At 40.9% G+C, this 13,731-nt stretch overlaps 1 protein-coding gene across 1 annotated transcript in view; it reads left to right on the forward strand.

Moving 5' to 3' along the window:
• The window catches only part of LOC124266096 (jouberin-like), a 53,611-nt gene that overhangs the window by 3,757 nt on the left and 36,123 nt on the right, over positions 1-13,731 (forward strand). The window contains 7 exon segments of the mRNA XM_046700911.1: positions 2,155-2,218; positions 3,941-4,082; positions 5,271-5,469; positions 11,428-11,611; positions 12,236-12,317; positions 12,648-12,843; positions 13,075-13,170. Of these exon segments, the coding sequence (XP_046556867.1) occupies positions 2,155-2,218; positions 3,941-4,082; positions 5,271-5,469; positions 11,428-11,611; positions 12,236-12,317; positions 12,648-12,843; positions 13,075-13,170 (963 nt within the window).

A 13,731-nucleotide genomic window follows, 5' to 3' on the forward strand; every position in this document is an offset into this window, starting at 1 on the left:
TGTTTTATTTGCATAGGGATAAGGATGATGTCTTTCAAGGGAAAAGTCTTCTGAACATAACATTTTGACATTCTGATCGGTAACCATGCAATTGAATGGATCATGTTAATTGTATGGCTAAAGTGTACGACTTTAGATACTTGTCGAAAGCCTTAGTCTAGTAAAATTAGTAGAATTACAGTACTGTCACATGAGCTCAGGTAATAGTCCATACAATATCCATGATAACACCTAAAACAACAATGAAAATCAGTATTCTCTGCTGAAACAAATTAAAAGTAAAACTGGCAGAAGATCGTCGTTATTAATTGGCATGCTTACAAATATATTCATTTTCACTGTATTGATTTCCTATGATCATATTTGACGGTAATCATAATGAATGTAAGGAAGGATAACAATATATGGAAGAACAACTTCTTTATTGCCAGTCAACACCGCTATCGCCCCAGCTACAAAACGCCCCAGCCAATTTGGTCAAAATGCCCCAGATTTTTGGTCAAATCGCCCCAGGTTTGGTCAAATTGCCCCAGGGGGGTAGTCAAAATGCCCCAGTGTATTTAAAATAATTAAATATATGCCATAAATGCATAGTTTTTGTTAACTTCCATATTATATACTTCGTATAATAATATATAGTAATATTTCTGATAGATTTTCTATTAGTAAACTGATAAGAGCAAAAGTAATATTCATGTATAAACAACACTATCATACCAATTATTTGCATGTTATTAATGCTTTTGTAAAGAATTACAAGAATAAAATGAAATGTTTGTATAAAATGTTTATTGGCCGTAAATGCATAGGTTTCTCAACAAGTATGGTATAATGCTAATCAAAACAATCTAGAGCTTTTGTTAATTAATCTTGTCAAACAGTGTGGATAAAAACAGGCTATTAAAACATGTTCACTAATTGACATTCAATGCTGTGTTTAGTTAAAGGAAATGTTGAGGCTCGAATGTATGAGCATTTCAGGCTATAAAAACATATTCACTAATTGACCATCACCTATCGAGATTCAAAAATGTAATTTTGAACGATTTTAATATCTACAGTCATTTTGACTTAAATTTCGGTAGCAGATTTTGTCTAATCATACATTCTCGTCTCGAACTTGAATGTAGTGACCTTAATGCGCACAAATATGAAAGATTTATATCTCTGACATCATCTTGCTCTTGTGGCCATAACTATGAAGACTCTGCTCATTATTTCTTCTCATGTACTCTTTACAACGATATACGTCAAATTATGTTTTTTTATACTAAAGGATTTGACCTAAAATCAATTTTGTTTGGAAACCAACGCTGTTCCTCAATAGTAAACAAAGAACTTTTAATTTCAGTGCACTCTTTTATAAATTTAACAGGCAGATTTGATCCAAAATATTTTGTTTATATGACATATACCGTTTAACAATGATTGGCGTTATTTCTCGTTTTTGCAGCATTTATATATCATTCACATTGTACATTCATCATGACGAGTTTATTCTTCCTTCCATTGTATCCCAGAGCGGTATTCATATAAGCTTATGCTTGTTTACCAATCCGGTTCCTTTCTTTGGAAATAAATATGTTTAAATAATAAATATTATACCATACTAGTTATGATTACATAATGCCATTGGTTGACCAAAAACTATTTACAGCCAATAAACATATTATACAAACCTTTCATTTTACTCTTGTAATTCTTTACCAAATAATTAGTATTACAGTGTTGTCTATACATGAATATTACTTTTGGTCTTATGAGTTTACTAATAGAAAATTTATCAGAAATATCACTATATAATATTATATCTATAGAATATAACATGGAAGTTGACAAAAACTATGCATTTGTGGCATACATTTAACCAATTTAAATACATTGGGGCATTTTGACTACCCCCCAAAAATCTGGGGCATTTTGACAATTTTGACCAAACCTGGGGCTTGCTTGATTTGACCAAAAAATGTTGCTGCAATAAAGAAGTTGTTCATTTTTGTTATCCTTCCTTAAAATAGTCACTTTAAACTCCATGATTACTGGTATGTTAGCATGCTTAGTTCCAGTGTTTTGAGACAGCCATTTTTCTTTTGCTATTTAACAGTCATCAGGTTCTGAGGGTCATGTAGTTGACTGTTTTCTATTATGTTATAGGGATGCCATAGATGCCAAGAAAAAGAAGAAGAAGAAATCAAAAGGATCCGAGCGGGATGACATGGTAGGAATTTGGTTGTTCATTTTACTTCCTATTACACATTGTTTTAGTCTGTTATTCAATCTCTGAGGAATACTACAATTTGTGTTCAGAGAGTTTGTCTATGACAGTTAGTTTGGAGCATGGTAGGCATGTGCATTAGGTCATTTTTAGCCCTTCTTTATAATAAATTGTGTTCGAAGCCAAATTCACCTTGATCACTTGTCAGTCAGTGCTATTTCCATTGACATGCAGTCATTGACCATTGTTGATCATCACCAGTATGAGCTTTATTCTCTTGACTAACCCGACTCCGTGGTGTAGTGGTAAGAGCTGCCTGCCCGAGAGCGGAAGGTCGCAGGTTCGATCCCCCGACCGCGTCCATACCAAAAAGACGCTAAAATATGGTACTTGTTGGTCCCAGCGTGGCGCTCGGCATTAATGGGTACAACAAGGACTGGTCGGCTCGAGTCAGTATAATGTGTCTGAGTGGGGTATTGATGCTTCACTGCGCATGGTATCTCAGTGGGCTAGCACTATATAATAACCAGCTGAAGTCTGGGCTAGTACAAGCAGCCGCACATACACATACACACGCATGCACGCCATCATATGAGCTGTAAATATTCTCAAGCACGACGTTAAACCCAATTTCACTGCACCACCTCTTGACCAACCATGATGTCACCAAAATATTTTCAAAGTATAGTTGGGCCAGGGTATGAAACTCCCCAAAATATCAGCAAGACTACAGGGCTGGTTAGATGTAAAATTGCCAGCCCTGACCAAAACTTACCTGCACACAAAATATTTTCATATACATGTATAATTTTTATCCTGACCATCGGGCAGGTGTGATTTGAGAATCTGGCTGTTCATGTTGAAAATGTCGGGGAGGTAGGTATTTCAACGCTGGTTAGGCCCAGCTTGTTTCTTTATGTATGTATGTTGATTTGATCAGAAAACTTGCCATCATAATCTTTAACATGACTAAAACTAGGAGCATAATAACCAATGACTCGGACTAGTAAATTCCGAGATAGTTTGAGAGGCACCTTGGGACATGGTACTGTGGATGTGATGCACACAACCAATGCAGCAGTCAGAGTGTATTGCACGGATGGGGCTTGTGTTTCATTATTGCACTGGATGATGTATCTGATTTCATTTTGTCTCCACTTTTTAGTGTGTAAATAAATAATTCAGCAGTATACCTTCATCATAATTAACTTCACTATATTTCTTTTTATATTTATGACTCAGGGTGTGTGTGTGGGTGGGGAGGGAGTATTGATTTTGTTTTTAAAAATGCAAAAGTGTCTTCAAGTAAACAAATCAATGCAGCAAAATATCTTTTCAGGTTTTATGCATTTGGAGTGAGCGAAGTTTAGTTTTACCGCACTGAGCAATATTCCAGCTATATGGTGGCGGTCTGTAAATAATCGAGTCTGGACCAGATAGCCCAGTGATCAACAGCATGAGCATTGATCTGTGCAATTGGGAAACAATGACATGTGTCAATCAAGTCAGCGAGCCTGACCACCAGATCCTGTTAGTCACCTCTTACAATAAGCATGTGTTTCAGAAGATCTATATTCTAACCCTGACCTTCCCGGTATTATGCATTTGGAACACACAAGTAATAAGGTTAAAAACTTACGTAAGATTGTTTATCCATTCATGTTCAAATTCATATGAAAAAGAGACACTGCTAGTCTGATTGTCACAAAGCCGACCTATTTTCAGCTTGAGTTGTTGCGGAAGGGTGAGGGAACAGGGCTACACAAAGACAGAGATGAAGCCATTGATGCCAACACTTTTGACCCTGACAACAGCAAGAGTGAGAAGAGCAACAAGAGGAGACAGAGGCAGCAGGAGATGGAAAACAGTAAGCAGTTTGGAAGTTTGTTTTTTAAAGACGTGTTTGAAATACTGGTCCACAGACAAGTGGATACCATTTCATCGCTAGTCCTCTTCAGATGAAGAAATGTTTGCCATGTTGCATTTTCTATTGTTGCCATTTTTACCATCGGTGTAGTGAAAATTCATTTTCAGTGAATTTCACATGTGCAACTCGCACACCTGGCTGTTCTACCAGCAAGTGGTCCCCACTCATAAAAAGTAGCGATAAGTGACAACAAAATAATGATTGTTTGTTAAACAACTTTTTTATTCTGGTGTCCAAAATTATGAGACAAATCATCAGAGTTGGTCTGTCAGTTTCATGTGACTGCAAAATTTGGTGTGAGCAATTCATTGGTCTCAAATGAAATCAAATGGACTGTACATGTTGGACATACTGTTGAAGCTAGCACATTGTGACTACCAGGACTTATTTCTTCTCATACCTAATTTATTCAATGTCACAGTAATGTCATGTCTAAGATAGTTCGTACTGTAAATTATTTTTGCATTTTATTGACGGCTGTTAACAGCTATAACCATGATAAAACACGGATCACCTATGTGCCTTTGATATCATGACTGGCTGACTGACTGAGTTTGGTTTTACGCCGCTTTTAGCAATATTCCAGCAATATCACGGCGGGGGACAACAGAAATGGGCTTCACTCATTGTACCCATGTGGGGATTTGAACCCGGGTCTTCGGTGTGACGAGCCAACGCTTTAACCACTAGACTATCCCACCGCCCCCTTTGATATGATGATAGTCATGATATGACAGTGTAGCTGTTGTAGGCTAACCAGTACCTGATGGACCTGTGAAGATCCGGCTTAATGTGGATCTTCAGCAACCCATGCTTGTCATAAGATCAACAAACATGATCGGGGGATCAGACTCACTGACTTGGTCGACACATGTCATTGTATGCCAATTGCGTAGATCAATGCTCATGATGTTGATCACTGGATTGTCTGGTCCAGGCGTGATTATTTACATATCGTCGCCATATAGGTGGAATATATTACTGAGTGGTGTTAAATGACAAACCAACCAACTGGTGTTAACATTTCTGGTATGCCCTCTGTAATATTGCTGGAATATTGCTAAAGGTGGCATAACACACTACTCAGACCCTGATGTGAAACAGCAACAATTAAAAATCTTGTTACAGATGAGAGTGATAAAGTGAAGAAAGATGGCAAAACGAAGAAGAAGATTCCCAAAGCTCCGGACACCATTGAGATGATTGATGAGACCAAGGAGAGTAAACCAGTGAAAAAGAAGAAGAAAAAGAAAGTAGAAGTACCAGAAGAGGAGGTACCAGAAGAAATACCCTCACCAACAGAGACCACACCTAAGAAGAAAAAAAAGTGAGGCTTTAATAGACATTTATTATTTAATTTCACTTTGACCATGTTGACCATTGGCCTGAACCCTGTTTACTGTGTTGCAGCTAGCTTTCAGCACAGGACATTTCAGCAATAGTCACACACATTGAGGATTTGCAGATTCATACAGTTTGCATATCAGTCAATACTTAATAAGTGAGAAAACAATAATTTTTTCTTATCCTGACTCAGGATCTTTTGCTTATCTCCCTTTCCCTTTCGAATGGTAGTGAAACACTTGGATCCCTTGAAGTTCCCGACGCGGACGTATAAATACACTCACCCACGAGTTACCTCCCTTTGTCCTTTCCCGCGCAAACCAGTCATGTGACGTGCCTTACTTGTCACTCTCTCCCTTTTCACCCAAGCGGATGGTTGGGCGAGCACTGGAGTCCTGTATACGGCATCATATCCTTTTTATTAAGGCCTATTCTTCAAAATTACGCTGTATATGGATTTGGCTATAACTACTATGTAGTATTTGTAAAATTTTGTTTAAAATTATTGACTTTGAGTCGTGTTTTCATCGTCATGTAACGTTGTTTACATTTCATGAAATCTTGCAGTGTTTGCAGGCACAGGTTATCCGTGGCTGATCCTCACCCCCACTGTCCTTCGTGCATAAAGCCATGTTCTTCCAGCTTGCGCTGTACTCATTGTATTCATTTATCTAATCTTCAATTTAATCAATATTTGTCTTATGTTTATAGACGTGACATGGATCGGGTGAGAAAGTCATCTCAAGTCACGATTGATAAAACTGCAGATCAGCCTCCAAACCATATGTTGCTTGCTACTGCCGATGTTTATAATACTGGTGCTATGTTGAGTACGTTACAGGGCCAGTCTGCTGGTAAGGGGGCCAAGAAGAGATCGTCTACATCTCAGTCGACTCAGTCTCAGACTAAGAAAAAGACGACATCCTCTTTTACTGCGCAGAAGAAGTCTACGGTTACCAGATCGGAGGGCAAAGCTAGGTGTGCTAGCTCATCTACGCACCATAAATCTTTCAATGAAGAGATTGTACCTCCTTACGAACTAGACGTTTTTGACGAATCCCCAATACTTCTACCTGAAGTATCTATGAGATCAGCGACGCAGTCGCCCTCTACTACTACGAGATCGTCCCCTACTACAGTCACAGCAGGACAGCTGTTCGACATACTACCTCTTACTTCTCGGATTGAAGTTGAGGCACATAACCCATCAGCGTTCGTGAACGCTTCTCCTACACCGCAGCAGCATCAGCCTATGCAGAACTTCGACCTGGGGGAATTTATGACTCAATTCACCAACCAGATGATGGCCATGATGGAACCTAGATTCCAGGAGGAATCAAAGGCTAGGAAGAGCCTCTCATCTACCGACACTGTGCGCAAACCCACAGGCCAGCTCGAATCTACTCCTATTAGATCTACACCTCAAGGCTACGTTCGTGAACGTACACCTTCGCGAAGGTCTCCACAGTCGGACGACTCTGTCATCTTGGAGGATAGAAGAGATGACGCACATACTCTTCAATCTACATTCGCGAACCCTCAGTGTTTGCGAACATCGAAGGATCCTGTTCCTACACCTAACCGCTCTAGGTCGAGATCACTTATCTCGCACAGACGTTCGCGAAGCTACTCATCTCAAGCCAGACGCGAGGTTCGCGAAGAGATGTATCCACAGATAGAGGTTCGCGGACAGAACACTCTCAGATAGACGTTCGCATAGGGAGGAATCCTCAGATACAGGTTCGCGAAGAGAGGATGAAGGTTTTAAGAAGGGAAACAGGTTCGCAGATGGATGAATCGTCGAGACATAGCTCTCATAATCAGGAGACTTCGGACTTGCAAACAGACTTCGTCTTCCCAGACTCAGAAGTTACAGCATGGATTGCTAACAGGTTGAACTTGAAGTCTCCTTCAAAGAATAAGAATGCAGCCAACTTTCGCACAGCCTTTGCGAAGGCTTCCAAATATCAGAGTCAGCAACTACCATCTTTTAATAAGAGGAGATTCCCCCTACACCATATGGATCCATTTATGATGGCGCCTGATTGGGATGATAACATCAAACTTGTGAATGACTCCCAGAATAAGATGTACAAAGTGGATGACAAAAAGCTATCTCAACTAGATACGGCTTCTAGGAGATCCTTCTTCGGATTGGCCAGGTCCAGAGCCATCAATGAAGCATTGATAAATAAATTCCAGAATTCAACTACGGGGGAGGATATACTCAGCCCTCGTTACACAAAAGAAGGATCAATACTTTTTGTCTGACCATCTCACATCAATATCTGCGGGACTCACCTTAGTATGCAGACAGGGACTACTGGTGTCATGCTCTTGTAATGATAGATTTACTCAACCACTGCTAAGAGCTCCTTGGCAGGCGCCTACTATATTTGGAGGTCTAATAGACGATGCAGCTAAGGAAGCTACACATGATACCAGAGAAGTAATGATGATTAAAACCATAGATACCCTGGCCAACGTCATCCGCCATACTTCTCAGAAGTATAGCAACAAGTCCAAGTATTCCGGGAATACAGAAAGCTAAGGACAAGAAGTACTCCAGCTTCAAAGGGAAAAAGACTCTTTTCGTCGCCCATCCGGAAATTACAGAGGAAGCTCAGGAAGAGGCCGCGGCCCCAGAGCTTCAAGAGGAACTAGACGTTGATATCAGGGTTCGGAACGACTGGAGTCTTCCACCCCCAGCCGTTCCTGTAAAACCATCGACAGTGGGTGGACGTCTACAAAGGTACTGGAAAAATTGGGGAATACTAGAGGACGACTATGTCTCCCAAGTACTACGAGAAGGATACAGAGTACAACTCAAGGCCACACCTCCGCTAACCCTCAGCCCGATGGTCTTCGACTATGCAGAAGAGCAGGCAGACAAACAACAAGAAGCCATCGACTCACTACTGATGAAAGAGGCGGTAGAGATAATAGATCAGCATCATCTCACTCCAGGCTTCTACTCCCCAATTTGTCTAGTACCCAAGAAGAACTCCAAGGAGAAGATCAGACTGATTTACAACATGCGAAATTCAACAAAGACTATTTACTGAAACCAGAGAGGTTCAGAATGATCCACCTACCTCAACTCAGACTACTTGTTTGTCCAGCAGATTACATGGCCAGCCAAGGCAATAACGCCAGCGTTGTGCAGATCTACTCGTAACCTGTATGATGACAAGTGGCTGAAGTTTGAGACTTATGCAAGGCGGAAAGGCTTCATTGCAATGAAAGCTACTCATCCTCAAGTGGCGGAATACCTGTGTCATCTTAGACAGACCAGACATCTGAAAAGTTTGACATTATCTACATACCTCGCCGCCATCAGTACAAGTTGACGAAAATACCAGAATTACTTGCTCTGCTGAGATCTTTTAAACTGGAGGACCAGCAAAAGAAGTTCAGAGCTCCGGCCTGGGATCTGAATGTAATTCTACGTCATCTTACTAGTGATGCCTGCGAACCTCTAGACCAGACTACCCTCGAGCTGCTGACACAGAAGACTCTGTTCCTGCTTGCACTAGGTACGGCAGCTCGAATATCAGAGATACATGCGCTGGACTTTGGTCGAACCAGATTCGACACGGGGCAACATGCTGCAGTTCATCTAGGACTTAGATGGGACGTCATTGCCTACCAGCTCTAGCTACAATCCTTGGACCAGAGGATATAGAGGACTTATCCTTGTGTCCGGTCAGAGCCCTGAAGATATATCTTCAAAAGACTGAGACAAGGAGACAAAAATTCAAGCGCTTGTTCATCCCATTATCCACAGAGACATCAGCAGAAGTCTCAAGAACGATGAAGACGTCTCAGGCATTCACCAATTTGTGCCTCTCGTTGTAGCACAGCAACTAACGGTTCCTCAAAGGCACTGAGTTGGAAAATCTCACCCTTTATCATGTTGACTTGTTGATACAGGACGTATCTAAGGGCAGCTGATGAATCCACAAAGTGGCTTGACCCACCGCCAATCCGTCGGATTCTATAAGCAAAAGATCATGAGTCAGGATAAGAAATAATATGAAATTTCTCAAGTAAAATTGATATTTTTATACTTATCCTGACTCATGACGAGAAGCCCTCCCAACCTCCCCACTGGAAACATTTCAGATTTCACAGCAGATCCAAGTGCATGGGCACAAAATCAGGAGAGAGTGACAAGTAAGGCTGGTCACATGACTGTTTGCGTGGAAAAGGGTAAAAGGGAGGTAACTCGTGGGTGAGTGTATTTTTACGTCCGCTTCGGGAACTTCAAGGGATTCAAGTGTTCCACTACCATTCGAAAAGAAAAGGGAGATAAGCAAAAGATCATGAGTCAGGATAAGTATAAAAATATCTATTTTACTTGAAAAATTACAATTATGAAAAGCAATATGTTTTGTATTCTGTCTGTGCACACCACATTTTTAACTGGTTGCTGGAGAACAGCACGCATGGCAACATGCATAGATAATGTTTTGAAGTGACCTTGTCTTCTTCCCCTCCTTTTGGCCATGATTTTATTTTTTTTAAATAATTAAACTGGGAAATGTGAAAATATGACTTTGAGGACATTCATTCATTTCAACCATATACCATACATACAACACCAGTATATGTCACAATCTGTCATAATTTCGAGTTAGTTACTTCTTGTCGAATATGAAACTAGGCTTTTCTAGTAAGTGTGCATCTCCACCATGGCCTAATGTGCCGAAGCTCTCTAGAGTTAGTTACTTCTTGTCGAATATGAAACTAGGCTTTTCTAGTAAGTGTGCATCTTCACCATGGCCTAGTGTTTCGAAGCTCTCTTAGTAATTGAAAGTCTTAGCGCTAAGATGGTTGTACGTTAATGTTAATGTATGGCACTTACGACTATCTTAGCGCTAGGAGAGCTTCGAAAATCTAGGCCCATTGTCATTCAATATCAAAAGCTGAGTGTTTGCATTGCACAGTACCACACCAACAGGTCCTGACTTAATCCAGATCCCTGCCAATTGGTTTAATCCACCTGTGCTTATCTTTAGACAAGAGACCGCCTCCGTGGTGTAGTAGTTAGAGCGTCCGCCCGGAGAGCGGAAGGTCGCGGGTTCGATCCCCGTCCGAGTCATACCAAAAGACTTTAAAATATGGTACTTGTTGGTCCCTGCCTGACGCTCGGCATTAATAGGTACAACAAGGACTGGTCGGCTCGGAGTCAGTATAATGTGTCTGAGTGGGGTATTGATGCTTCACTGTGGCATGGTATCTCAGTGGGCTAGCACTATAAAACCAGCTTCAGTCTTGGCTAGTACAAGCAGCCGCACATACACATACACACGAATGCACGTCGTCATATGAGTGATTATATGCTCAAGTACCACGTAAAACCCAATTTCACCTCACCTCACCTTGAGACAAGACAAGCGGGACTAGGTGCTACGACTCTGTGACAGTTCATTTCTTGTTTTCATTCCCTGAAGGCCTGGGACATTACATATTGTCAGTGATTTTACAAGAGATATTTAACAACAGGACCCTGTCCAGTTTTTGTAAACATTTGACAGGGCATTCTTCTGTATCATTACAAGACATTTAAGTCAGTGTCCTAGAAATTGAATCGATTTGAAACCTCACATCATCATGATAGCATGATATCAGTCACAGAGTCTAGTCTGGATTTCATCATCAACAGGCCGCAGTGATATAGATACATTGTCAATGTGATGCAAACATGATAGTAACAGGCAATAAGGATCAGGTGGTCAGGCTCGCTGACACATGTCATTGTATCAGAACTGCATAGATCAATGCTCATGATGTTGATCACTGGATTGTCTGGTCCAGACTTCATTATATACAGACTGCTGTCATACTGCTAAGTGCAGCATTAAACAAACAAACAAAACAATATAGCCCTCCCCCAACATAAAGTATGTTATGAAATTATCAATGATGCTGTCTTCAGAGTCAAGAAGTCACCTGTGCCGGAGGAGTCGACGGAAACACCCCCTGTTCCAGAGGAAGAACAGACAGAGACAACAGCACTTGTATCACCCAAAGATGAAAAGAAGAAGAAAAAGAAGAAGAAACCTCCAGATGCAGAAGAAGACCCTGAGGCCACAACTGTGAAGGCAGAGGATGAGACTGGGGTTAGTTGTAGTGTTTATGTAGGCTTGATTTGTTACCATGGCAACTGAATGTTTAAAACCATTGTCAGTCTATGTTGTCATTTTTAAAAGTGTGAAAGTAATGCAAATTTAATGTGAAAACATTTTTTCCTATCTCACCTCTGACCTGTGAAGGTCCGGGGTTAGAATGAACCTTCAGTAACCCATGCTTGTCATAAGAGGCGACTAAAGGGATCGGGAGGTCAGGCTCGCTGACTTGGTTGACACATGTCATGAATTCCCAATTGCGCAGGTCGATGCTCATGATGTTGATCACTGGATTGTCTGATCCAGACTCGATTATTTACAGACCGCCGCCATATAGCTGGAATATTGCTGAGGGCGGCGTAAAACTTCACTCACTCACTCACTCACTCACTCACTCACTCACTCACTCCTATCTCACCTCTGTTTTTTGTTCACACATCAATCATTTTAAGCTATAATACTTGAGGCAAAATATTTTAGAATCTGTGCTGCAAGATAGTGTTATTGATGCACATGTAACATAACTAGTCTTTCAGAATGTTTCTGTGGTTTAAAATGTTTGGACTGCATTTTCCTGTGTTTTGTGTTACTGTATGTAGTTACTTTTTGTCTCATTAGACTGCGGAAGAACCACCCACAGATGAAACATCACCCAGAGCTGAAACTCCAAAGAAGAAGAAAAAGAAGAAGAAGAAAGAAGGTATAAGAGTCCTACAATTTTGAAATTGTTCAAATAAACGTGTAATTACAGGCCACTGTAATTGTCATTACCCTTGGAGAACTTATGGTTTATTGACAGAACTGTATCATAGTGTATGTGATGAAGAATTGTTATTTGTCTGATGTTTCTGCTATTGAAGTATTGTAAAACTTGCTAGTTGGATGTTATTAATTAAGGTAAGCAAGGAAAAATATGTCGAAACATGCTAAAAATCAAATATATGCACTATGGCAGCTTGATCAATATTGAGATTGCAGCTCAGAGTCTGTACGGAGGCTGTTAATCTTCCAATGTTTGCTACATCCACAGAGGAGGAAGTAGTTACGGCTGCAGAAGAGGAGGTGGCGGCGCCGGATGTGAAGGACGTGGAGGACAGGGGGCAGATCCTGGGGCTGACCATACATCGCACGGACAAGCTGAAGAATGACTTCCACATTCTGCATCCCATGATCAGAGTACACATGGTGGATGAATCCACAGGCACCTACCTCAAGAAACAGAAGGAGTGAGTTCTTGGAAGTGCAGAGACTTATATCATCTGCTTTCGACTGAGGGCGGTTTTACATCTGTCTTGCTAAGATAGAAATGTTTTACACCTATGTTGCTTTAGGGCAGAGTTAGATTTTACACTCATGTTGCTTCAGACAGTGAAGCTTTAGATCTATGTTGCTTTACATGAACAGTTGAATGTCCTGTCTTAAATTACATACTGACTTGACTGATTGCCCTGTTTCAGGTCTCGAGCTGTCACATCCTTCTATGAAACCAAGAGTGACAAAGTTGACCACATCCTACCCATCATGACGCAGCCATTTGATTTTAAACAAAGAAAGTAAGAGCACAGATTCAATCTTACATCAACTTCAGTTACAATGTATGTCTGACAAGAGTCTTGCAAAGCCTTTGTGGAAAATAGTTTATAATAGTACTGGCAGGTGGACTGAAACATACAAAGCAGATACTCATTTTTCCGATTTTTGATAATCCGGGGTGTTCTCCATACTATGCTGGTAAATACTCTGGACCCATTTGTCGCCTTAGCTTCATCCTGGAAATGGGGTGGTGGGGTAGCCTAGTGGTTAAAGCGTTCGCTCGTCACGCTGAAGACCCGGGTTCAATTCCCCTCATGGGTACAATTTGTGAAGCCCATTTCTGTGTACCCTGCCGTGATATTGCTGGAATACTGCTAAAAGAAGCGTAAATCCCAACTCACTCACTCACTTATCCTGGAAGTGGCATCCCCACCTCCATCACTTCTGTCTCTGAGTGTTTGATTGGATTGTTGCCCAATTAAGACACGGTCCAACAAGAAGCTATGGTACTGAACAGGTCCAGGGTATTTGTCATAGTTGCATGTGATATAATACCTTGCATACCTGAGGTTGGGAATTCC

The sequence above is a fragment of the Haliotis rubra genome, unplaced genomic scaffold (genome assembly GCF_003918875.1).
Source record: "Haliotis rubra isolate DU_JTF1 unplaced genomic scaffold, ASM391887v1 Scf10, whole genome shotgun sequence".
In the NCBI taxonomy this organism is placed as follows: Eukaryota; Metazoa; Mollusca; class Gastropoda; order Lepetellida; family Haliotidae; genus Haliotis; species Haliotis rubra.